The 24,331-nt window shown below is 49.9% G+C and overlaps 1 protein-coding gene across 12 annotated transcripts in view; it reads right to left on the bottom strand.

Annotated features, from left to right (window-relative positions):
- ARHGEF11 (Rho guanine nucleotide exchange factor 11) overlaps nucleotides 1–24,331 on the bottom strand; it is a 109,980-nt gene that overhangs the window by 1,686 nt on the left and 83,963 nt on the right. For 4 of the 12 annotated variants that reach the window (XM_084768390.1, XM_084768400.1, XM_084768396.1 and 1 more), the window contains 23 exons: nucleotides 21,026–21,049; nucleotides 19,905–20,049; nucleotides 19,544–19,643; nucleotides 18,877–18,906; nucleotides 14,531–14,657; nucleotides 11,788–11,967; nucleotides 11,663–11,710; nucleotides 11,288–11,475; nucleotides 10,926–11,072; nucleotides 10,245–10,324; nucleotides 9,974–10,099; nucleotides 9,422–9,539; nucleotides 8,687–8,865; nucleotides 8,040–8,115; nucleotides 7,568–7,735; nucleotides 6,757–6,847; nucleotides 6,016–6,141; nucleotides 5,485–5,546; nucleotides 4,194–4,406; nucleotides 3,565–3,921; nucleotides 2,494–2,622; nucleotides 996–1,240; nucleotides 500–686 (listed from right to left, as the gene is read on the bottom strand). In XM_084768390.1, coding sequence (XP_084624516.1) covers nucleotides 500–686; nucleotides 996–1,240; nucleotides 2,494–2,622; nucleotides 3,565–3,921; nucleotides 4,194–4,406; nucleotides 5,485–5,546; nucleotides 6,016–6,141; nucleotides 6,757–6,847; nucleotides 7,568–7,735; nucleotides 8,040–8,115; nucleotides 8,687–8,865; nucleotides 9,422–9,539; nucleotides 9,974–10,099; nucleotides 10,245–10,324; nucleotides 10,926–11,072; nucleotides 11,288–11,475; nucleotides 11,663–11,710; nucleotides 11,788–11,967; nucleotides 14,531–14,657; nucleotides 18,877–18,906; nucleotides 19,544–19,643; nucleotides 19,905–20,049; nucleotides 21,026–21,049 — 3,146 coding nt within the window. The remainder of the gene's footprint in view (nucleotides 1–499; nucleotides 687–995; nucleotides 1,241–2,493; nucleotides 2,623–3,564; nucleotides 3,922–4,193; nucleotides 4,407–5,484; nucleotides 5,547–6,015; nucleotides 6,142–6,756; nucleotides 6,848–7,567; nucleotides 7,736–8,039; nucleotides 8,116–8,686; nucleotides 8,866–9,421; nucleotides 9,540–9,973; nucleotides 10,100–10,244; nucleotides 10,325–10,925; nucleotides 11,073–11,287; nucleotides 11,476–11,662; nucleotides 11,711–11,787; nucleotides 11,968–14,530; nucleotides 14,658–18,876; nucleotides 18,907–19,543; nucleotides 19,644–19,904; nucleotides 20,050–21,025; nucleotides 21,050–24,331) is intronic. The other 8 variants (XM_084768394.1, XM_084768398.1, XM_084768392.1 and 5 more) reach the window with 4 other exon arrangements.

Here is a 24,331-nt window from a genome sequence, read left to right as displayed (position 1 = left end):
CATGAGGACTGGAGTCTGGGTCCCTGGCATCTATGTAAGCCTGGGTGTGACAGTGCACATCTGTAGCCGGAGCTCTACGGCAATAGAGAAGGTACAAACAGGAGAATCCCAAGAAACTGGTGGCCCGGCCAGCCCGGCTTACCCATCGGAGAGCACAGGCCCTGCCTCAGGGTGGAAGGTAAGAGCAGATAACAGGCTGTTCTCTGACACCCCCCCCCCACCCCCCTTTTCTCACTTCATAGCCCTGGCTGGCCGGGAACTAAATAGTCTAGGCTGACCTCAAACTCACAGAAATTCAGCTGCGTCTTTTTCCTGAGTGCTGGAACTAAAGGTGTATACCACTATGGCTGGCAAAGAGCTCTTTCTGAAGCTGAGGGAATGTGCTGGTTACATCTCGGGAGCAGTGAGTCACAGGACCACCCCTCAGCACCTGCTTACACTTACTCACGGGTCATGGCATTCCCTCAAGGTGGCACATACAGGAATCAGCTTCACTCACCTTCTTCAGGGCAGGACCCCTGTTCCTGACTGTTTTGGGAGTCAGAGGCCGGGACCTCCTTGGCTGGAGGAGAGAGGGAGTGGTCCGTCCATCTGGCTGCCTCTGTGTGAAAACTGCCCACAGGTGTGGTACCCCCAGAAGACTCGCCAAGGGATTTGAGCAGCTCTCTGTGGGCCAGCTCCATGTCCTGGAAGAGTTGCAGGAGGAGTGTCTGAGTACCAGAGCCAAGGCTCACAGGGCGTGGCAGGGTAAGCCGAAGACAAGGGTGGCCTGGGACTTCAGATGAAGATACATACTTCCTGAGCTGGGGATGTAGTTTAATGATGGATGTTCATCTAGCATGTGTGAGGCCAAGGCTCAATTCCATATACATTTATGTATGTGCATAAACACACATTTACACACATTCATACATTTAAACATGCACACTTCCTTTTTAGGGGACTGCCCTGGGTAACGCGTGTGAGGCATCCTGACCCGAGGTGGTGCTCCTCACCTTGAGTCTGTGAAGCTTGATGGTGAGCTGCTCGATGGTGTGGAAGATCATACCCACATCCCTGAGGACCAGGCTGGAGGGAGAGCAGCTGGGACAAGTCTGATCCCCGATACCTCGCCTCTGGTGCTGAGGCTCTGCTGGCCACGTAGGGAGGCAGTGAGGCTGTGAGGGACTTAGGGGGGTCCTAGTAGGGTCAGTGTTGGAGTCCAGAGGTCCTGCTGGCATGCTGACATAAAAACAGTTCCCTGTCCCAATGGCAACAGAAAGAAATTAGGAGAAAAGCAGAGATGCCTAAGTAATTCTCCCATGCCCCCATTGTACCCTGTGACAGAAAAGGCCGGGGAGACTCCTACAGACAACCTAGTGCATGCAGGCCCATGCTTCCTACCAGGCTCCCAGAGGCCCTTTGCTCTTTAGATGGCAACTGTTCTCAGTCTGGCCACCTGCTATGGGAAAATGCTCAGTGATGAGAGGGAAGGAGAAGGGCAAGATGAGGTGTTACACTGAGGGAGATAGCGACTCCCATGCATGAAGGAAGGGGTGAGGTGTTACACTGAGGGAGATAGCGACTCCCGTGCATGAAGGAAGGGGTGAGGTGTTACACTGAGGGAGATAGCGACTCCCATGCATGAAGGAAGGGGTGAGGTGTTACACTGAGGGAGATAGCGACTCCCATGCATGAAGGAAGGGGTGAGGTGTTACACTGAGGGAGATAGCGACTCCCGTGCATGAAGGAAGGGGTGAGGTGTTACACTGAGGGAGATAGCGACTCCCATGCATGAAGGAAGGGGTGAGGTGTTACACTGAGGGAGATAGCGACTCCCATGCATGAAGGAAGGGGTGAGGTGTTACACTGAGGGAGATAGCGACTCCCGTGCATGAAGGAAGGGGTGAGGTGTTACACTGAGGGAGATAGCGACTCCCATGCATGAAGGAAGGGGTGAGGTGTTACACTGAGGGAGATAGTGACTCCCGTGCATGAAAGGGAGCGGTGAGGTTTTAAGCCTCTCTGGAAAGCAGGAGGCAGCAGTATGTCAACTACACTCTACTGATGCATGTCAACACTGCCCTACATGTCACCATCTCCTAGAAACGTCAACTGACCAGGAAGGTCAGAGAGAGCTGGGAGAAGTACGGAAAGGGCCACTGGCGGGCCCACTATGGAGAGACGATGGAAGCTGCAAAGCCACAGGCTAGGGAAGTGGTTGTTCAGGGTGCTCGTTAAGTACACTGGAGTGTGGGCACTGGCCAGACTTTCCTGTCTTCTTCCAGACCTGAGCATAGGCTGCTTGAGCTCTGAGACGGGCCTCAACATCTCCCAATGAGTGTCCTCTGAAAGCTGGAGGTACAGGTCTTCCTGTCCCTACAGTTCCCACCCACCTCAGACAGCTCACAGAATTTGGGGGGACAAAACTCTTGACAGCAAGGGCCCAACACTATCCCATGGGACCCCTGCTCCAGGCTGGCCTGGCCTTGGCTCCAAGGAGAAGTTGATTACCCGTAGCCTGTGCTCCGCCTTCCACTTCAGATAGCTCAGATTCTGACTGGCCACTCTCTGGTAGTTCAAGGATAATTTTGCTGCCCGCCACCTTGGCTGCACCGACACCACCACCAGGGAGTAGAGAGACTGAGAGACAAGGCAAGGGGAAAGAAGGGAGAGAAAGCACGAAGGAGAGGGAGTTAGGAAGTGGACATGGCGGGGGATGAGAAGAATAGAGGAAGAAAAGAACACAGTGAGTTCAAGATTATACATGTCCCAGGAGCTGCGGAGAACTTTCCACCAGGTCACTGTGGAAGATCAGAAGCAGGTCAGTTCCTAGAATCCTAGGAGAGGCAGCCTTTGGCCAACAGAAGAGGGGGCACTATCACAAGGCACTGATGGGGAGTCACTGCCAGACAATCCTCTCAGCCTCCAGTGGCCCAGGCTTCACCGCCCTGGCCACACCCACGGGCAAGCCTTCCCTCCTCCGTAGCTCACTCTGCCTGACCCAGCATTACCCTACCTTCAGCTTCACTGGTAGAGTCAAGCCTGGCTGGGGTTGTCACAGAGCTGCGCAGTGTCCCCAACTGGGGTGGTTCCTGCCTACCATTCTGTGTACCTGCCCCCAGACCATCCCCGTTCCCAAAGGTCTTGCCAGCTTTGCCTTAAGCCTCTCTATGCTCAGACAGTCTCTGGAGTAACAAGCTGCTGGGTTTTCACTCATCTTTCTAAGGCTGAGTCTCCTGGGAAAGAAAGCAACATTTTTTTTTTTCTTTAGACTAAATATTCAATGAAGGATAGCAAAAAAATTTTGCTGGAAGATGATCTGTGCTTGGCAGAGAAATGTCCTCCTCTATTACAGAAGGAAAAGGAGATATGCTTTGGATTTTGTCTAAGACACACAGACATTAAGCAGCAAGCAAAGGCTTTGAGCCTTGACTTGGTATCAACATGTCTTCTTCCCCTAGGTCCCAGTGCCAGTTTGCTTACACAGTATCCAAAAGAAAGAGGCGAAGAAGTGTGTGCTTGCAATACTCACCTCTACCTAAGCAAAAGTGTGAACACCATGGACACACAAACATATTTTACCTTTTCTTACAACTTTGTAACTTCCTGCTGGTTCTGTGCTTGAAGCCTCTTCAGCTGGGTTCCTATCCAGCTCAGGAGAGTCCCAGATGCCCGAATTTCTGGTCCTTGGGGGCAAGTGTGCCAGAGAACAGAGAGTGGCATCTTCCCCTTCTGGCTGGCTTCCCTCTGTCCTTAGAAGCTGGGTGTTGTCACTTATAGTGGGAGCTTGCCCTGGGGATCCTGGGTCCCAGGGGTGAGAGGTGATGCTGACGACAGAAGGAGTGGGTGTGAGGTCATCCTCGGGCTCGCCAGCAGCCTGAGTCTTCACAGTGTGATCGGGGAGCAGGCTCCACAGGATCAGGTGCCGCAAGTTCTCCACTGCAGGAAGGAGAGGCAGGAAGTATTACACATAGGCTAGCAACGGAGGGCTCAGAGGAGATGAGGAGCATCGCCGCACCTGCCACCAACATATCCTGTCGGCTGCAGTCTACAGGTGGAGCTGGTGGGATCTGGCTGACTAGCTGGTATTTCTGCATCCAGCTTTTCTCAAGCACAACTAGTAAGAACCTTTGAGCAAGTAGAAGGTGAAATCCATACTACCTATGCAATTGGGATCCCTGGGCCAATGACAGCGTCTCTGAGGCACTCACCATCTTCCAGGGCAGCATCAGCAAGTCCCTCCATGAACAGGGGGCCTGTGAGGGCCAGAAGGACAGGGTCCCTTGTCCTGATGCCTCTGTTTTCTCCATCCAGGGAGAGGGGAGGGGGAGGCAGGGCTCTCAGCTCCTCCGCATCCTCCTCCTGCTCGGGCTCCTCTTGTGCTACCAGCTGCTTCTCTTGAGCTCTCTGCTGGAGTCCAGGGCCTGTGGGATGAATGTGTTAGGACATGGGAGAGTAGAGGTATGAGGTGCCCGTGTGTAGCTACAGCTCTAGGGCTTGTGAACATGGGTTGATAAGCTCTATGGAAATTCATGGAGCACCTCCTTTGGCAGTCACCATACAGAGCCCTAACACACACCAGCAGACAAAGACCTGTGCCTGGGGATGGAACCTAAGGTCTTAGTGGAGGGATCCAGGGCAATAAAAGTGACTAGGGAACCAGGCATTTGCTAGAAGGTGGTACTGGGGGGAAAGACAAAACAGATAAGGTATGGGCATTAGAAGTGCTGGTTATACTATTAATCGACATAAACAACAATAACATCGGAACAAAGCTATGAAGGACTAGTGGGACGTGGAGGAAAACATTCTAAGGAAACAGAAGAGTGACATAGGCAGGGAACACTGAAGTTTTCTTCAAACTTAAGATCCGAAGTTACTAAAACCAAACAAAAACAACAATAACAAAACCAAACAAAAACAAACAAAATAAGAAGCTGGGCAGTGGTGGCGCATACCTTTAATCCCAGCAATGAGGAAGCAGAGGAAGGTGGGTCTTTGTGAGTTTGAGGCCAGCCTGGTCTACACAGTGAGTCCAGGACAGCCAAGACCACACAGAGAAACCCTGTCTCAAAAACAAATGAACCACCACCACCACCACCACCACCACCAAAAATCGACAAAAGCAAGCCTCAAAAAAACCTCCAAGGGAAGTTACCTGAAAACAGGGCTACATCCCATTTCAGTATTTCTATCTTAAACCCTGGACTCCTTGCACATCCTACTGTTTCTTGCTCTCTGCACGCATCTTGCTCTATGACAGTAATCTCTGGCTGGAGCAGGCCTTTCTTCGGCCAAGCCTGTTACCCACAGAGGCAGTAGGAGCTGGTCCAGCTGTCAGTTTCTTCTCCTACACTCCCCTCTCCCATTTTTCTTCTCATTTCATCACAAACCTCACACCTCTGGCCCTGACAGACACCCATCACCTGACACCTCAATCTGATCCATACCTACAAAAAATCGGACTATGCTGGTCCCTCACAGAATGGAGAGAGGCCTTACCTTCAGATAGTTCCTTAGGTTCTGGTTCAGTATGGAATACTTCTGAGTCACTCATCTCTCCCCTGAGGAAAGAAACCAGCTGAAGGTTAGAGCAGACCAACTGGTGGCAATCCTAGCTTTGCCAGCCTGGTCAAGGTGTCAGGAAGCCCAGTCTGGCACTCTGCTATCTTTCACAGGCAATGAAGGAGCAGGGTGCAAAGAGGAAGGTGCTGGGCCTCACCACCTGACTGGGCTGCTCAGGGGGCAAAGCAGAAGGTGGATGTTGGCCTAGGTTCTCCGGCTACACTCTATACCTCAGCCCTACTTTAGAGGCAGTCTACATTCTATTGAAGTGGGAGGTGGTGGGGAGAGCAGGGAGGACGGAAGGCAGGAAAGGAAGCAGAGGCATGTTACGCTCTGTGCCAGAGCCCGTTTCCCATGGCACTTCCCTGTCCAGACTGTCTACCCTAGGGATGGAGGGCTGAGGAGCATCAAGAAAAAAGCAAGCTGGATCAGGAATGCTGCTGGGAGCTGGAGGGCTGAGCACCACACCTGCTGGGGGCGGAGCCCTGATAGGCTGGCTCCTGGGATCCTGGTGGTGAGGGATGGATGGGTGTTGGGGCAGCTCCAGGGTGCCTGGTGGCATTCTGCACGGCCTCTTCTAAGAGCTCCATCCATCTGTTGCTCGGCAGAAACACAGGACTAGTGGTGAGAACAAGGCCAGATACACTCCCTTCCCTCTGTGGACCTTCAAAGCCCTTCCCACACCCTGTCTCAAGAAACCTATGCTAGGCAGCTCTCCACTCCTACCAACACTTCTTACTAGCTATTCCCTGGGCTTTTAGGACTCATAGCTACCAATTACTTGATACTAACAGTTTATTAAGCCTGTTGCTAAGTACTCTGAATATACCTGCCCCCAACCACCTTCTTAAAATAATACCATAGAGATGAAAACTCTGAGGGGAAGAAATTGTCTGACTTAAGTTGTCTCTGCCCACTGTGCCATGCTACCTCTGGCAGCCAATGCTGAGGACATGCAGTGGGTAGACAGCTTGGGAAGAGACAGGGCCTGGATTATACATGGCTTATTATGCTTGTTCCAGGGCCTGGTTATGTCCTGGGGTGATGGCCTCTGCTGGTCTGTGTCTGTGCTGCCTGCTGCTTCTCTTCCTAGTGCTCCATCTAGGAACTACTCTAGCCCAGCCCCGGCCTCACTGCTCAAATCCTTCTAGATACCACTCTGGTTTCAAGGGGACAGAAGTTACATGGGACCCCGCAATCAATTCTCACATATTCTTGTCTGATGATGTCAATGCAACCAGCTCATAGATCTGGGGAGGACCCAGCTCAGAGGTGCAGATGATGAAGAAGGCTCGTTTATCTGATTGAGGAAAGGAAGCCAGAAAGTCTACATTAGGCACGCAGACATGGTCCCCAGAGATACAGCTGGGTCATCAGAGTGAACTGGGACTCGCCAACAGGAGACACAGTCAATTACGGGCCCCCGAGTGATATTTGTCAGGGCCGTTGTTCTCTCTTGCTCTGCGGAGGGCTGATGTGCATATTGTGCTAAGGGGTCACCAAATCTTTTTGTGTCTACCCATTCCTTTTGAGCTGCATAGGGAGGTCAGGTGTCCCAGATGAAGGCAGTCCAGAGAATGTGGTTGCTGACTCCTGCCCTTTCTCATCTTGTCATACTTGGCCCTGTTATCTCAAATTCATAAACTCTTTCTGTACTGTAGATGTGGTTTCTCTTGAAACCCTGCTCTGCTCAAGGCACTCTCGCAACAAGCTCTGCCCTGCTCTTTATGTTCACTCCAATTCCTCTGATATCCTCAGCCCCGCCCAGTGCACCCGTCCCAACCAATACTGTCCTTGAAGCCTAACCACTCCCTGTTTCAGCTTGGTCCCTTATCCACCCCTCACCCGTCGTGGACCAGATCTTCATGCTTAGACTGGATCAAGATAGGAAAGAAACACAGGAAGACATTAAGTCTGGTAAAGCCCCAGAATGGGCCTACATCACCCAGTGCTCACTGGAAAGTGAACGGTGAACATGTCACAGAGCCCCAGGCTTGCTGGCTCATCTCCTCATGGGTACCTGTGGCCACGGAGCGGATGAGCACAGCATTGAGCTTCAGCACAGGGCTGAAAGTCTGCTTGCTGTCTGAGGAGCCCACAGCAGTCTTGCTGTGGCACTTTAGCAGCAGCCTTTCCTCTTGTCTCTGCAGCAGCACTAGCAGGTCCTCCAGTAACAGCACCTGGAGGTCTGGGAATTAACACAGTCCCTGAGCTCGCTCACCCCTTATCTGCATAAGGGTCCCAGGGGCTGTGAGATGCCCAAGCCCAGTGCTAGGAGGCCACAGGAATCCAGCAACTCCTACTCTGTCTCTGTGGTCTCCCTCCCTCCCTGCCCACACTGTGCTCGAGGAGCCTGGAGCCCCGTGTTGCCATCCTGGCTGCATGTGTGGGCCTCCCCAGCTTCCTGCTACCCTATTAGAGCAGCAGCTTCCCAGGCCTGGAGAAGCGCACTTCCCGCAGGCTCCCTCCCATTTCCAGTCCCTGGCACATACCCAGGGTCTTGTCTTTACTGATCCTCCAGGTCAGGGGCCCCTCGTGGATCATCCTCCTCGTTGTAAGATCCAGGCTCTGTTAAGGAGACAGCATCACTGCATTCACTCAACAAGTATCTCAGGAACTACTGTGTACGTGTATCATGTTAGTGTTCTGTGAGTCAGTGGGTAGGAAAGAGCTGGTACCTTGCCGCTCTCGCGGGGGATGGAGAAGTAAAGGGTGCTATGAAGCCCTGTGTCCTGTGATGCTCTGGGGGATACACCAAGGACTTTGACTTGGGTTTTCCACTTGGCCCACCACGTGTCATCCCACCTCCCACGGAGACCCTGCTGCTTTTCCTGACCTTCTCTTCAGCTTTGTTCCCACTAAACTATTGCCACCTTTACCTCAAGTCTTCCCCAGCTCTATTTTTCTAGGCTGAGTTCCAACACCTAGTCTTTCTTAGTGAGGCTGTCTGTTCTCGTCCATCAGGAGATGAACCACATTGATGGGGTGTGTCTCCTAGGGCCTGACCATGCCACCCTGTCACAGGCAGTCCATGTCTCTTACCTCGAAGACTCAGGGGGCCCTGACTTGAGTTCTGCTCCTAAGGAGCCCCAAGAAGGATGTGTGAGGGGCTGCCAGTGTTGCAGCCTCTGCCTCCTACCTTGAACTCTGCTGCCAAGGGGTTGCTAGCCCGCTCTAGGGCGGTGGCATCCAGACGTTTCTGGTAGCTTTCTAATCGGTGCCGGTTCTCTGTCTGCTTCACTGCTTCATTCACAAACTTGAGAATCTCTCGGCACTGGTCCCGGGCACGGCAGAGCTTCTCGTGCTCAGAAGTGCCACCTACCAAACAGGGGTGGGGGTTGCAGTGCTTGCTGCTTCTGCCTGCAAAGTGCATGCTCTCACATTTCTCGTGTTACACATGGTCTAGCACATCTGCTTGTTTACTATTATTGTGTGTGCAGGCACACATGCCACAGCGGGCATGTGGAGGTCAGAGGACAACTCTGTCTAGTTAGTCCTCTTCCACCACAGTCATCTTGCTAGCCCCTGGTTATAGCTTTTGTACACCAACCACAGAGGCATCCAGCAGAGGTATGGTCGGGTGCTAAAAACCCAACGTAGGCCTGGGAGGAGCTCACAATTGTCCAGAGGTGTCAAGATGCCCTCATGGGGCAGCCTGTGGGTCCACATGTCCTGATTTGTATAAAGGCCCCACAAGCCAGTAGTGGCCTTGCAGCACTTTGTATTTCCAAACTACATTTACAATCATTTTCTTTGGGACTCACTGTACCAGGATGAGGAAGAAGATCATAAAGGTCAAGGTTTGCTAAGATCACAAAGCTGTGACAAGGCAAGGAAGTTTGCGGCCACACAGCACTGGCCCTCCCCTGCCTACCCTCTGTGTGCTTGATGATGTTCTCCAGCAGCAGTGGGTACTTGGTGAGCCGCTGCATTTCAGAGATGATAAGGTCTCGGAGTTGCAGGCGCCGGCACTGCGGGTGGCTCTCAGCCTCCTGAACGGCAAGAAGCAGACAGAGAAGAGGTCAGCTAGTGGTTGGGAGCTGCCTTCAGTGCTCAGGGCTAAGATGGCTGTGAAGATGCCAGTAGGTCCTAACCCCAGAGGGATCCCCTAGAAATGGTGGCAGTTTTTTCCTTCAACATTTAGGGAGGGGTTGATGTCGCTAGAATGAGACGGTCAAAACAGTGTCATTCCCATTTTACAGAAAAGTACACACTAGTCCTAGTAGGCAAGCCAGGCCTTCTGCCTGTAACGCAGAAGGATACTTGTCAACCCCCGGCATCTCAGCCCTGGAGGCAATGCTTTACAGCACTGGTGGCGTGGGTAGGCAGGGCACTGCCAGGTGTCCTCCTCAGGAGAGAAGGGATGAGGCTGGGGGCCAGAAGATCTTTGGTGAGCATGACAGACACGGGACACAGCCCAGGATACCTGCATGAAGAGCTGGAACCGACTCTCCTTGCGTTGCTTAGTCTTGATTAGTTCTAGGGCTACTGACTGATAGGAACAGAACTCCGCAGCTACTCGCTGGAGCTCCTCTCGGGCAGGACCATCAAACTGAAGAGGCAGAATGGACAAGGTCTGGGCATCACACCCCTGCCAAGGAGCAACATGCCCTGCCCCTCGACTGTCCCTTCCTCTGTTCAACTCCTGAGTCTTGGGCACAGGGAGCTTGCTTCCTCTAATCTCCTTCTTGCCATACCCGAGCCAGCATGAGGTCACTGATGTCTCTGATAACGGGGCCCTCCTCCCGGAGCTTCTTCATGGCTTCGCACCAGGAATCTGTTGCCAAGAGAAAAGGCATTTTTGACAGTAGTGCCATGGAGGAGGCTGGGAGCCTTTCTTTACTTTGGGGGTTCAGGGTTAGGGTTAGTGTCACGCCTATCTATCAGCTTCTCCCAGCCAGAGTGGTGGGGGTGTGCTGGCTGGCTTATGTCAACCTGACACACAAATCAGGGCAACCTGAAAGAAGGAAAATACCTCCATAAGACCCAGCTGGAGGGCATTTTCTTAGTTATTGATAAGAAAGGGCCCAGCCCGTTGTGAGTGGTGCCATCCCTGGACTAGTGTTTCTGGGTTCCATGAGAAAGCAGGCTGAGCCAGTCAGCAGGCAGCACCCTCTCAGTGACCTCTGTATCAGCTCTTGTCCAGGTTCCTGCCCAGTCTGAGTTCCTTCCATGATGAACAGTGATATGGAAATGTAAGAAATAAACCCTTCCCTCTGCTATGTGCTTTTTGGTCACAGTGTTTCAGTACAGCAATAAAAACCCTAACTGAGACAGGCAGCTATTTACTAAGGGGGATCTAGGTGGGGGGATGAGCTTCAGACTGAAGAAGAGTCTGAGGGTGGCAGAGGGAGCCTGGAGGGAGGCAGGCTCCTTACTGTGAATCTCTATGAGTTCAGGCAGATTAGGGAAGAGCCTTGCCAGCTCTTCCCGAGGCATTAGGTTCTCCTTTTTCATGCGCTGATAGAAGATGAGGTCCAGGACCCGGAGAGTACGCAGGTGGGATGCTTCTGTCACAAACAGCTCTGAGCAGGGGTTGTGACAAAGAGAGGCAGGGAAAAAATAGATCAGCAAGTGTCTACAGCCACTCCCTGGTTTCCATACCACACTAATTTCTGGGGAGGTAGAGTGCTGATTTCTCTACCCCAGGGGTAAGGCCAGAAATGAGGCGACCTTGGGAAATCCCCCCCAACCCCCACAGAAGCATGAGTGGAGATGAGGGGACAAGGCAGGCTCTCACCATTGATGACCTCTTGCCGGTCAATTTCCCTCTGTGTCAGCCCTGCCACCACATCCTTGCCTACTGTATGCTGCCAGTTCTGAACCTCTGGCTCTGGCTCCAGGTCAGACAGCTGGCCCAGATCATCCTCCAGGAGGTGGGGAAGGATGACATCTGTACAGAACCCCAGGTTGGGGGACTCGATGCTCCTGGGGATAGAGGGGGGAGCTCAGCTTCACTTGTAGGTAACTTATACTCAAGGTTGTCTGTCACTCTCCTACCCACCCTGATTGCCTCAGGCACATGAAAAGATGCACATCTGGCCAGTCCTAGGATGTGAGAAGGTGGCTAAATCACAGATGTACTACAGAGATATTCAATAGGCTCACCACTCACCTGCGGCCCATTTTGGGGGTGAAGGGAGGGGTTGGGTTTTCAAGAGACCTGAGGAGGAAAAGGCAACTCTTAATATATTGTCACCACACTAAGCAGCAGTGGATGTACTCACTGGGTTTACTTACCTGGTGGAGAGGCTGGAGGCGGAGGACGAGGCTGACTGATGAAGGCGAGTGGCCTCAGCAGCAGCATCCATGTCAACATCACTTCGAGATCGGGGCACATTCTCTGCCTTCCGAGATCGCTTCATCTCTTCCCGGCCCTTGAGGCTCTCAGAACGGCCCAGGCGAATCTCTGAGCGTGAACTGCCAGAGAAGAACAAGAAAATTTGAGATCCCACGTTGTGGCTAGCTTTTACCTGTTACCCCACTTTAAGGGCACTTCAATACCACAGGCCCAAACCTGAGGGTCCAGAAGCTGCACAACAGCGAGCCGCTCTGGTGATCTACAGACCCTTAGCTCTCCTCAGTGTGCTTATTGGACAGCTTCCTCTCTTTACCTTGAGCTACCAGAAAGGTGAAGTCAGGGGCTAAGAGAACCGGTCTTGGGGTGCCCAGATGCCTAAGACACCACAAGCCTTTCAGAAGACCCAGGGATAACACCGTCCTTCATCAGGAACCCCAAGGTCCAACCTCCCTGCCCGGGAGGCCACCATGGCCGGTGCACCTTGCCTGTTTGGCACCAGCTACTCTCGTCTCTGACTCTGTGTGAGGTGGATCTTCCCTTGATAAGACCCTCTTTGAGGGAGGAATGGTTCCAACCCTCCCACCTTGCTTCCATAATTCCCCAGGACGTCTGTCAAAAGACGGTGTCCGCTGTAGTCTCTTACCCTTTATCTGTGATACAGATTTCTTCTTTTCCTACTGACAGCACCCTTCCTAGGCTGCTATTTCCTTTCCAGGGAGGGGTGGCTGGGGAGGATGCTTCAAGGCCTGGTTACAGACAGGCAGGGGTTCAACTCTGGTTGTCCTTGGGGCTTGGCGAGATGCCAACGCAAGATGCCAACAACTGAGAACTGCTTTTTATTGAGTCCTGCAGTGCATCAGCCTCCACACAGCTGGCATCTCTGACCCTTGGATGCCCCTGGATGCCATCAGGCCCTGCTGGGCCCTTTGTTGACATTATTACTAATCTATATCCTGTTCTGTGTCTGGAACCACAAAAGGCCTTGAGATGTCTGGAGAGGTCTCGGTGATAAAGTGGGCTGCCGAAGCAGGAAGCCAAGTACATGGAATCTTCATTTATACTAGTAAACACTCTAAAGAGCCAGAGAGGACTCGACTCTCCTCCTGATGGCCTGAATTATCTTCAGGGTTTGCAAACATCTTGACAACTGATGCTCTACGGACCTTAACCCTCGACAACCTACAAGAACAATCTTGTTTTCTGTGTCCTCAGTCAGCACTATAAACCTCTTCTAGTAGGGCAAGAGGGCTGCAAAGCTTTGTAACTTCCTAGAAGAACCCTTGGGCACTCAGTACGTGCTGAGCGCCTACAGCAAGCTAAACTATCTTCCTGTGCAGACTACTCTCTTGAGGGTGCCAAGGAGTTCACAATAAAATTCAAAGGCTTCTGCTCAGGATACTTTTAGGAGTTTGGTGTCTGTCTTAGGTAGAACAAATTTACCTAGCAAGGCCAAGAGTGCAAGTCTTTCAATAAGTGGTTTCAAATGTTTTCTCAAGTCTCCCAAACTTAGAACATTTGACATTTTTAAATTATCACACCCATCATAGCAATTATGTAATTCATGTCAAATTTACCTACAAATATTATATAATTGTAACCTCTCTCCACAGCACAACTCTTAAAAGTTTATGGCCCAAATCTTTTGTCAAATCCTTTGACATGCACTAAGTTTATGAAGGCCCAACATAAACACAAAGAATAAATTTGCATTCAAGCAAGAACATCTGACTTAGAATTGATAGTTATTTCAAAGGCAAAACGGCTAGAGTATCTACCCTGCTGCCTGCAGCCTTGCCTCTCTGCCTACCTCTACTCCTCAGTGCCTTTTCTATACAAAGGCTGCAGTGCTGTACCTCAAGGGTGACTTGAGCGATCTATCTGCACAGATATTTCTGACTACAGGCAATTTTTATTTACAGCTGGCTGTAGCCACGACTTGACTGTTGTCATGCCAGTCAGGAGCAAGTGTTAAAACCAGATGAACATCCTTGTTCAGAACCTGACACCTGACGGTGGTGCAGAAATACCACAATCCTCAACCCCTTTTCAACCCTTTTTGAGATAGGGTCTTACTTTGTACCTAGGCTGGCACTGAACTCTCAGTGATCCTCCTGTCTCAGTCTCTAGAGTGCTGATATTACAGACATGAGTCACCACACCTGCCCGCCTTTTCTTTTTGAAGGGAAGAACAATCTGTCTTGAACCAACTGACTCTATGTTCGGCTGGGATGGATGACTTATTGCCAGTTATTTGTCTGTCTTTGAGTATGTCTGCAGAAACTCCTTTCTAAGCATTTAAAAAATTATTATTATTATTAAGCTTCCTTTCTTCTTAAGAGGCAAAGACTTTCTTTAGCCTCTCTCGGCCTTTTCTTTTCCAAGACTTCCCTCTGTTTTTTCTAAAGTCCTTTCTCCATATCACCCAGTGCTTTCTGATTAGCTGCTGGATAATATAATGTAGCTCCATTTTGGGACAGAATTGCTCAGTAGTTAGAGGAGCTACATGATCTTCCTCTGGCCTAATTCCCAACACGTTATGCTTTCTGCAGCTACGCGGGCTCTATGGCGGGACCTCACAGTCTAGCGGAGAGGAGCAAGGCAGCTGGAATTAAACCCTACTGATGAAGCCTGCCCGTGCCCCATGTCTTGGGCAGGTGGTGGGCCCCATCCAGCTACAGCTACCTGTCACTCTCCAGCAGGTCCTCAGGAAAGCTTCCTGTTGAGAGTCGCTGTGTCCCCGGCTCTGGGACATCATACTGATGGCTGTTCTCAAAGTGCTGAATGATGTTCCTCACATTGCCTGGCTTAACTGCAGGCAAAAAGAAAATGAAGGGTACTATGCTTTCTGTTCCAGGGCCCTTACTCCCCTCTAGCCCAGAAGACAGAGCAATGAACAAGCATAGATGAGAACAGTATGGGACCAGAAGGCAGGAGCATGGCCTAAGCCTCACTCTTCTATGATTATTCGGTGTGGTCCTGGGCGGACACTCTCCTTTTCTCATGTTTAAATGAGAGGGTCTGGAACAATGACTACGTTTTCCTTAAGTCACATAGCAGGTTGAAAATAAAGCCAGGAAGACCAAACCAAACCTCTGCATGGAATCTGTCTATGTTGTAAATCTCAGGCCCTTCTCAAGTTTCTATCACTTTTAGAACATACTGCCCCCCTACACTCCCCACCCCACAACTTTCCACCCTCTTCCTCTGGCCAGCTTTGAGCTCCAGCATTAAAGCACTGGTGGGAGGTGACCTCTTAGAACAGAGGTGACACGTCACTCTCTGGTATTTAAATTCTAGCTCTTTGCCCAACCGAACAGCTTAGGGAGCCAGTCTTGTTCAAGAACAAGCAAGGGATAGAAAGGGAGGAGAAAGACAAGACGTAATACTCGGAAACCCTGCAAAGGGGCCTCAGACCCAAGTGTGGCATCTGCAAGCCGAAGAGGAGATGAAAAGCTCATCTTCAAGTCAGAACAGTGATGTAAGGTCAGAGCAGGGCTCAGGTAGAGGCAGAGGAGGCAGCGCTAAGCACCCCAGGGACCTGATGATAACAAGATTGCCCTCTTTGTTAAAAAAAATTTATCACAGAACATTCCCAGGCCTGAGGGGGAAAGCATTTGTCTATTTTCTTCTACATCTACATCCCATCCTTGAGGCAGCAGGTTACAGTGCACCTTTCTCAAACCTTCTAAGTGGCTGGTGTGTGTTTAACAGGGGCTGTCACTTGCTTTTGGAAGTCAAGACCCATCCTAAACTGAATGTACAGCTTGGCTTGGGGCTACTACAGACTCAAAGGCTTACTGCGCACCCACAATGGACCTGTCTGGGTGGTTATGGAAGAATCTAGAAATATCCGATAACTGACAGCATGAGGCAGAGTCTACTATTGGGCTAAAAAGTGTCGAGGTGTGCTCTATATAGGGTGTGGCTGTGGTAAATAAAAAGCAGGTGTAGCTCTGAGATAAGGTATGGCTGAATAACTCAGAGTAACAAGGGGAAACAGAAAGGAGCCCATTTTTAATCCCAGCAGTTGTCTCCTTTCCTCCAAGTCTCTGAGTAATGATGAAACTAAGTAAACGTGAATTATGTGGGCCAAGGCGGCAGCTCAGTCAGTGAAGTGCTTGCTGCATGATTGTGAGGACCAGAGTTAAATCCCTCACACCCACATAAAAAGCCAGGCATGGTGGCAAGTGCTTGTAATTCTAGCAGTATGCAAATGGAGACAGCTAGTCTAGAAGACTGACGAGCCCAGGTCCTAGTGAGAGAGACCATCACAAAGACCAAGGTAGATGATTCATGAGAATTGACACTTGAGGCTGACCTTTGACTTCTACAGCTCCAGACACTAGTCCATGATTCTAAGTGTCAACTGAGCCTCCTAGCAGTGGGTGTTTGATCTTCAGATGCAGATGTATACACTCGTCTCATGTCCTAGGAATTGTAGAAGCCCAAATCAACTCAAACAATCAGAGTGATGGATTCTTAGTTAAGGAGCATGTGGATGGGGCATGGGTGCTGCTTTTCCAGAGGAACAAGGTTCCATTGCCAGCAACCACATCAGGCAGGAGCTGCCTGTATCTTCAGCTCCAAGGGATCCAACTCCTCTGGCCTTTGTGAGCACCTGCACTCATGTGCACGCACCTACACACACAATTAGATATACTATTAATAAAAATCTTGAGAAAAGCGAGCAGGTAGACCCTTGGCACCTTTATCTTGTTGTGCTGGGCTCAACAACCTTGCCCCTCCTTGTGTATTCTTGTCCTTTCTCAAGCTGGCACGAAGTAAGCTCACCTCTACTGTGGAGCTGCTCAGCTTCTTATAACCTGTTGTTGCCTCATACGTTCCTTGGCAGTAAAGGCGAGGAACAGACTTTGGCAGCTGTGAGCCTGGAGCTGGGAACACAACTCAGTGGTAGAGTAGCTTGGTTCTGATAATGGCCCTGGATTTTAGGGCCTAGATATTCTTTTGTTTTTCTCCAAGTTAAATTTTTTTTTTCAAGAATTATCTTTATGGCTTAAGATAGCATGGGATGTCACTAACAAAATAACTCCAAAGTCATTATTTTAAATTGCCATTTTTACATAAAACAAATTCTAGAAACAGAATGTCCTGACTGTATGCAATTGTGTGCTCTCTCTGTCTCTGTCTCTCTCCTTGTCTCTCCCCATCTGTCTGTCTGTCTCCTCTCTCTTCTTTTTCCTCTTCCTCCTCTCTTCTTCTTCATCTCCCCCCCCCCCCCTCGCTCCCTCCCTCCATGTAGAAACTACTGTAGAACCTGGAAAGCATTAATCACTTTTCTGAGACAAGCTCTCATGTGACCTAGCCTACGTAGCTGGGGCTGACCTTGATGTCCTGATCCTCCTGCCTCTATTTCCCAAGCTCTGGGGTTATAGGAGTGTGCCACCATTCGTGATTTGAAACTATGGCTTAACTGTATACACATGGACCTCATTGATAAAAAGAAACCTGCTTGATTCTATGACATTTTGAGGTAGGCTATAAGTTTCTTATGGGTTAATATGTATAATTTGTTTTACTATTATTTTTGCTGTGCTGGGGATTAAAGTCAGGTCTTCATAAATGCAAATCATGTGTTCTGCTAAGCCCTATAGTCCTGTATCCATTATTGTTTTGAAGTGTGTGTGTGTGTGTGTGTGTGTGCGCGCGCGCGTGTGCATAATCCAACCTTCAAATGTTACTCCTCAGGAAATGACTACTTTTCTCCACTCCCAACAGGGTCTCACTGATGTGGGGTTTGCTGATTCAGCTAGGCCGGCTGGTCAGGGACCTCCTGCCTCCACCTGCTTCTCACTGATGGGATTACACATGGACACCACTATACCTGGCTTCAAGAAAAATACTTATTAAATATGTGTGGTGCTTTGTCTGAAATGTATATCTGGGGTACACTTTTGTGCCTGGTGCCAGTGGAAACCAGAGAGGGCCTTGGATCCCCTGAAACTGCAGTTACACATGGTTGTAAACAGCTATGTGAACTGCTAATCAGATCTGGGTCCTCTGAAAGGGAAGCCAGCACTCTTAGCCGCTGAGCTTTTCCCCAGGCCCAGCATGCCTGGCTTTTTTATGGGAACTGCGGATCAAACTCATATTCTCATATTTTTGTGGCAAGTGCTTTACTGACTCAACTATGTAGCCCAGCCTGGCTTAACACTCAATAGCCTCTTGTACTACACTGAGGGGCCTGAGCAAGAATAGCGGATACAAATAAAAGAAAAACTATTAGCAACGTGTAATTTTTTAAAAGCCCTGAAAACTGATTGTTTCATTGAATGAAACCTTGAGCACTCTTGCTTCTATCTCCCTGAAGCACACACCGCGGTCTAGCAGGGTTTGTTTCACAGCCACAGTCCCCTGAAAGTCCATGTGTGGCGCCAGGTCCTAGCTAACGATGGGATTGGGAGGTGATGAGTGCTTTAGGAGGTGTTAGGTCTGCTTAGAGGAAGGAGGTCACGAGGAGAGGTATGCCCTTGAAAGAGATGCCCGGACCTCAGTAGTATCTCTTCCTGTTTCATGAATTAGGCAGATTTCTTCTGTCACATGCCACACACTGTCTTAACATACCACAGAGCAATGGGGCCAAGTGATTATGGACAAGAACTTTTGAAACTATTAGCCGAGATAAACACTTCCTCTTTTTAAGTTGCTTATCTCAGATATTTTGTTACAGTGACAACAAGCTAACAAACCCTAAAGAGCGAAGGCTAGGGCCACAGGGAAGCTGTAGCCAAGAAGGCTGGTCTCTGTCACAACCTCAGGGAAGGGGATTTCCATCCCTCAGAAACCAGGTAAGGTAACAAGGTCTGGCAGCTCACACAGCGGAGAATGGAGATCCAGCGGTCTGTGTTACAGAGAAGCTGCAGCAGAAAGGCGCAATATAAAAGAGAGATGGAGAAAAGGAAAGAAGGAGGAGGGACCAGATAGGACCAGATGGAAAAGGGACACGAAATCTTAGAGGCGGAAAATTGATGCTAATAAGAAGATAAAACCAAAGAAAATGGTCCTTTTACCTTCCACATGGGACAAGGGAATATGAAATGCTAAAAGAAAAACAAAGAAAAACAAAAGTAAACCATGAAAAGTCAAACTAATGTTGCAAGAGTAAAAATAAAAATTGTATCAAGCTGGAAAATGAAAAAGTAGTGACAAAAACCAAAGCAGAGTCAGAAGAGTCCCATCTTCCTCCCTCCGCAGTGTCCCCAAGTTCAACGCAGGCCCACGTCACTACTCTGATTGGCACTACTGACCAATGGAAGGCTCATAGCGTTTTAGCTACTGACAGTATCATGGAGGTGTCCCTATCCCTGCCAGTTCTACTGAACAGTCATCCAAAGCCCCCATCAAGGGTCTAAAGTACAAAATCCTAAGAGTGCACACAAATCCCAGGGATGAAGATGAGGAGGGACCTACATTCACCATGGCTACAGCTGTTTCTGAGATCCCAGACTAAGGCCCAAGGGTAAGCACAGCCCCTCTGGCTCTGAACCATTCACCTACCTCAGGAGGCCTGCACTAGGTGTGGCATGGGGAGAGAGCAGCAGTACTAAGCCCAAGCTACAGTCTCCAGAACTGAGGCCTTGGCTCCCAGAACACAGAGGCCTCCACTTCCTGTGTAGGTGAAGGGGCTGAGTTCTCTACCAAAGAACGGCCAAGGCTGTTGCTCTCCAGGATACTCACTGCTCTGAGAAGAGCTTTTGGGCTTCCCAATGTATCTGAGGATGGGGTTTCGCTTCTTGTCCTCCAAGGCGTCCTTTTCTTTCTTGGAATTGCTGCTCTGCTGAGATAGGAGATGCTAGTTTGGAGGTGGTTCCAACACTCAGACATGTCTGCTAACCACTCTTCCCCTGCTCCCAACACTAGCCCTAAACACATCACTGGAAAGCTGACAGAGGTTTGTATCTTAATGAACACGTTCCACCTCTTGTCAGGTTTGGAGCAAAGAGGGTGATGTAGCTGGAAGGTTCTGAAATGGCTTTCCTGGTCTGCCTCAGCACAGACGACGGCTCCAGAACAGCTATGCTCTAGGGCAGTTCTGTACCTTCTTGGTCTTAGGGAAGAAGGGCAGCCACTTGTCCTTGTCGGGGGCAGCCTGGGCCTTTTCTGCTGTGCTGGAGGGGCGTGACTCCCGAAGGCGAATCCCAGCATGGCTCATGTAGGTATTAACAGCAAAGTCCATGGGAGCACTGCAGGAGAGGACAGTTGTGAACCACCGAGGCCAAGTAATGCTTCTGAACAGAAGGCTAACGGACCAAAACCCAGCTCGAGACAATCTCCCCACAGCCACTCCATCGAGAAGAAAAGGGGTAGTTATGACCTCACATATTCAAAGTCAAGTCTGGATGAGCAAATGTGACAGCAGTCAGGAGCTGGCCAAAAGCACTTCATTGCTCCCAGGAGAAATCTACGCAGTACTCTCTCCCCATGAAGGAATAACGGTCAGTGGATGGGAACGCAAAATCCCTAACATGTAAGGCCTGGAGGTTGGGTAACATCCTCAGACACACACATGGGGTTTAAAGTAGGCATCTGGCCGTCACCTCCCTCCATCCCTGAGAACAAGGAGAAAAAGAGAGCAAAGGGCTGTCAAGGCGCTTCTAACTGCCACAGACAAGTGACACTGTCCAGTGCTCAAAATGTATTCGGCCTGTAAGATAGCAAACAGATATCTGCTTCCACTTTGGCTTCATGGTCCCTCTTTTCCCTTACAACGTGTGCGCAGGCAGGGAATGCAGACTCATTTTAAGCTGACAAAAAAATAGTAAGGCCAATATTGTAGGATTAAAAAAAGTGCCAAGAATGGAGATGCTTTTCCACCCTCTCTGCTAGTGCCACTATCACAGACTGACTAAGATAATTTCCTTGGGAGGTGAAACCTCTCCTCAGGGAAAGGAGTAGGGAAGGAGACCCAGGGGTATTATGGGTAGAGATGCAGCAGGTCTGAGAAGTTAGGAGCTGAGGGCCAGCCTGACACACCAAGGAGTTGACCTCCTAAGTCCTGCACGTCATGGTTAATTACCTGGGAACTACACCTGCACAGACTCATGGTCTGTAATGCTACAGCCTTCTTGTGGGTAGCAGAAGTGAAAAGCACAGGAGAGCTCAGCCCTACTTCTCCCCACCTTGAACACTGCAAATGAACCACACCATGGGCCTGCTCACCTCCGGTCTTCCTCGTACTTGGACCTGTAATGAAAGAACAGGTGACTTGGACCTGAGACAGGAAGTTCTCTGGGCGGCTGGGAGCCCCTTCTTGGAGGAAGGATGAGGGATGGGAGGGGATAAGGTCAGATTCAAGAGTCTTGGTCATAGCTCTGGAGCCTTGTGGCCCAGGAGACGAACGTTCTTATTTCCTCAAGGATTCAACTAGCACAATGATGACAATAATGTCTTTCTCGTACAAAGGAGGATGCGGCAAATTCTGTCTCTGTTCTGTTTCAAAGCATTAAGTTATCACGAAGAAAAATTTGAAACCTGGAGCCTGATCTGAAGAAACTTATTTTCAAGATGCAAATGGTAGTAGCAACTAATGTTTGGGCATTGCTATGGGCCAGGCATTTTTATAAGCCATCTACACAATAAACGTATTTAATTTTAAAATATCACAAGAAAGCTCCCATTTTGTAAGAACAAATATTGTGACTTTTAAACAGAAACTACGGTAAGCTGGGTTCCTAGACTCTGCAAACAGGTGCAGCCAAGTACTGGCTCCATCCCTCAGGCGCCCACTTTATGCCACCTCACTACTGAAGGTCAGCAGGCTGATCCGCAAAGACCATCTTTTCTGTGTGATTTCCTTTCTAGCCCAGACTTTATTATACTTTATTATTCATTAGTACTGGGGATGGAACTTAGGGTCCTGCACATGTAGGCAATCACTACCATTGAGCTATAGCCTCTGCTCTGACATTAGTATCTTGAGCCTACTGAATTTGGCTTTGAACTCAGTAGCCCAGGGAAGCCTCAGCCTCTCAAAGTAGCTGGTTTATAGGGCTATTCCACCAGGCTCAGCTGCTGTTTATTTTCTAATGAGTGGAACCTAGGGCCTTGTGCTTGTCAGGCAGCAACCGTTTCACTGTCTACCTGTAACCTAGCCCCCTCTGTGTTTCACTGTCTACCTGTAACCTAGCCCCTTGTGTTTCACTGTCTACCTGTAACCTAGCCCCTTGTGTTTCACTGTCTACCTGTAACCTAGCCCCCTCTGTGTTTCACTGTCTACCTGTAACCTAGCCCCTTGTGTTTCACTGTCTACCTGTAACCTAGCCCCTCTGTGTTTCACTGTCTACCTGTAACCTAGCCCCTTGTGTTTCACTGTCTACCTGTAACCTAGCCCCTCTGTGTTTCACTGTCTACCTGTAACCTAGCCCCTCTGTGTTTCACTATCTACCTGTAACCTAGCCCCTTGTGTTTCACTGTCTACCTGTAACCTAGCCCCCTCTGTGTTTCACTGTCTACCTGTAACCTAGCCCCTTGGTTTCACTATCTACCTGTAACCTAGCCCCTTGTGTTTCACTGTCTACCTGTAACCTAGCCCCTTGTGTTTCACTGTCTACCTGTAACCTAGCCCCTTGTGTTTCACTGTCTACCTGTAACCTAGCCCCTCTGTGTTTCACTGTCTACCTGTAACCTAGCCCCTTGTGTTTCACTGTCTACCTGTAACCTAGCCCCTTGTGTTTCACTGTCTACCTGTAACCTAGCCCCTTGTGTTTCACTGTCTACCTGTAACCTAGCCCCTCTGTGTTTCACTGTCTACCTGTAACCTAGCCCCTTGTGTTTCACTGTCTACCTGTAACCTAGCCCCCTCTGTGTTTCACTGTCTACCTGTAACCTAGCCCCTCTGTGTTTCACTGTCTACCTGTAACCTAGCCCCTTGTGTTTCACTGTCTACCTGTAACCTAGCCCCTCTGTGTTTCACTGTCTACCTGTAACCTAGCCCCTTGTGTTTCACTGTCTACCTGTAACCTAGCCCCCTCTGTGTTTCACTGTCTACCTGTAACCTAGCCCCTCTGTGTTTCACTGTCTACCTGTAACCTAGCCCCTTGTGTTTCACTGTCTACCTGTAACCTAGCCCCTCTGTGTTTCACTGTCTACCTGTAACCTAGCCCCTTGTGTTTCACTGTCTACCTGTAACCTAGCCCCCTCTGTGTTTCACTGTCTACCTGTAACCTAGCCCCTCTGTGTTTCACTGTCTACCTGTAACCTAGCCCCTTGTGTTTCACTGTCTACCTGTAACCTAGCCCCTCTGTGTTTCACTGTCTACCTGTAACCTAGCCCCTTGTGTTTCACTGTCTACCTGTAACCTAGCCCCTCTGTGTTTCACTATCTACCTGTAACCTAGCCCCCTCTGTGTTTCACTGTCTACCTGTAACCTAGCCCCCTCTGTGTTTCACTGTCTACCTGTAACCTAGCCCCTTGTGTTTCACTGTCTACCTGTAACCTAGCCCCCTCTGTGTTTCACTGTCTACCTGTAACCTAGCCCCCTTGTGTTTCACTGTCTACCTGTAACCTAGCCCCTCTGTGTTTCACTGTCTACCTGTAACCTAGCCCCTTGTGTTTCACTGTCTACCTGTAACCTAGCCCCTCTGTGTTTCACTGTCTACCTGTAACCTAGCCCCTTGTGTTTCACTGTCTACCTGTAACCTAGCCCCCTCTGTGTTTCACTGTCTACCTGTAACCTAGCCCCTTGTGTTTCACTGTCTACCTGTAACCTAGCCCCCTCTGTGTTTCACTGTCTACCTGTAACCTAGCCCCCTTGTGTTTCACTGTCTACCTGTAACCTAGCCCCTCTGTGTTTCACTGTCTACCTGTAACCTAGCCCCTTGTGTTTCACTGTCTACCTGTAACCTAGCCCCTCTGTGTTTCACTGTCTACCTGTAACCTAGCCCCTTGTGTTTCACTGTCTACCTGTAACCTAGCCCCCTCTGTGTTTCACTGTCTACCTGTAACCTAGCCCCTTGTGTTTCACTGTCTACGTGTAACCTAGCCCCTCTGTGTTTCACTGTCTACCTGTAACCTAGCCCCTTGTGTTTCACTGTCTACCTGTAACCTAGCCCCCTCTGTGTTTCACTGTCTACCTGTAACCTAGCCCCCTCTGTGTTTCACTGTGTACCTGTAACCTAGCCCCTTGTGTTTCACTGTCTACCTGTAACCTAGCCCCCTTGTGTTTCACTGTCTACCTGTAACCTAGCCCCTTGTGTTTCACTGTCTACCTGTAACCTAGCCCCCTCTGGCCCAGGTCTGTTACCAAACGACAGAGTCACACAGTAGCAGTAGCTTTGGATAAGACACTCTTGGAATCTCTCTTTGACTTTTCTTTCATGGCCCACACCCAAGTTTTAGGATGTTCTCTTAATGACTCTCCTGCTCCCCCAGAGCTAACCTCTTTTCACAGCTTCCATGGCTGTCCCTGTGCCATCCCTCGTGGGGATTCCTATGGAGGAGCCTTCTAACTGAACTGCCCAGCTCTCC

Source organism: Acomys minous (genome assembly GCF_964271855.1).
Source record: "Acomys minous genome assembly, chromosome: 19".
In the NCBI taxonomy this organism is placed as follows: Eukaryota; Metazoa; Chordata; class Mammalia; order Rodentia; family Muridae; genus Acomys; species Acomys minous.
The sequence above is the reverse complement of the archived record's forward strand: the minus strand, read 5'-3'. Positions and strand labels throughout refer to the sequence as shown.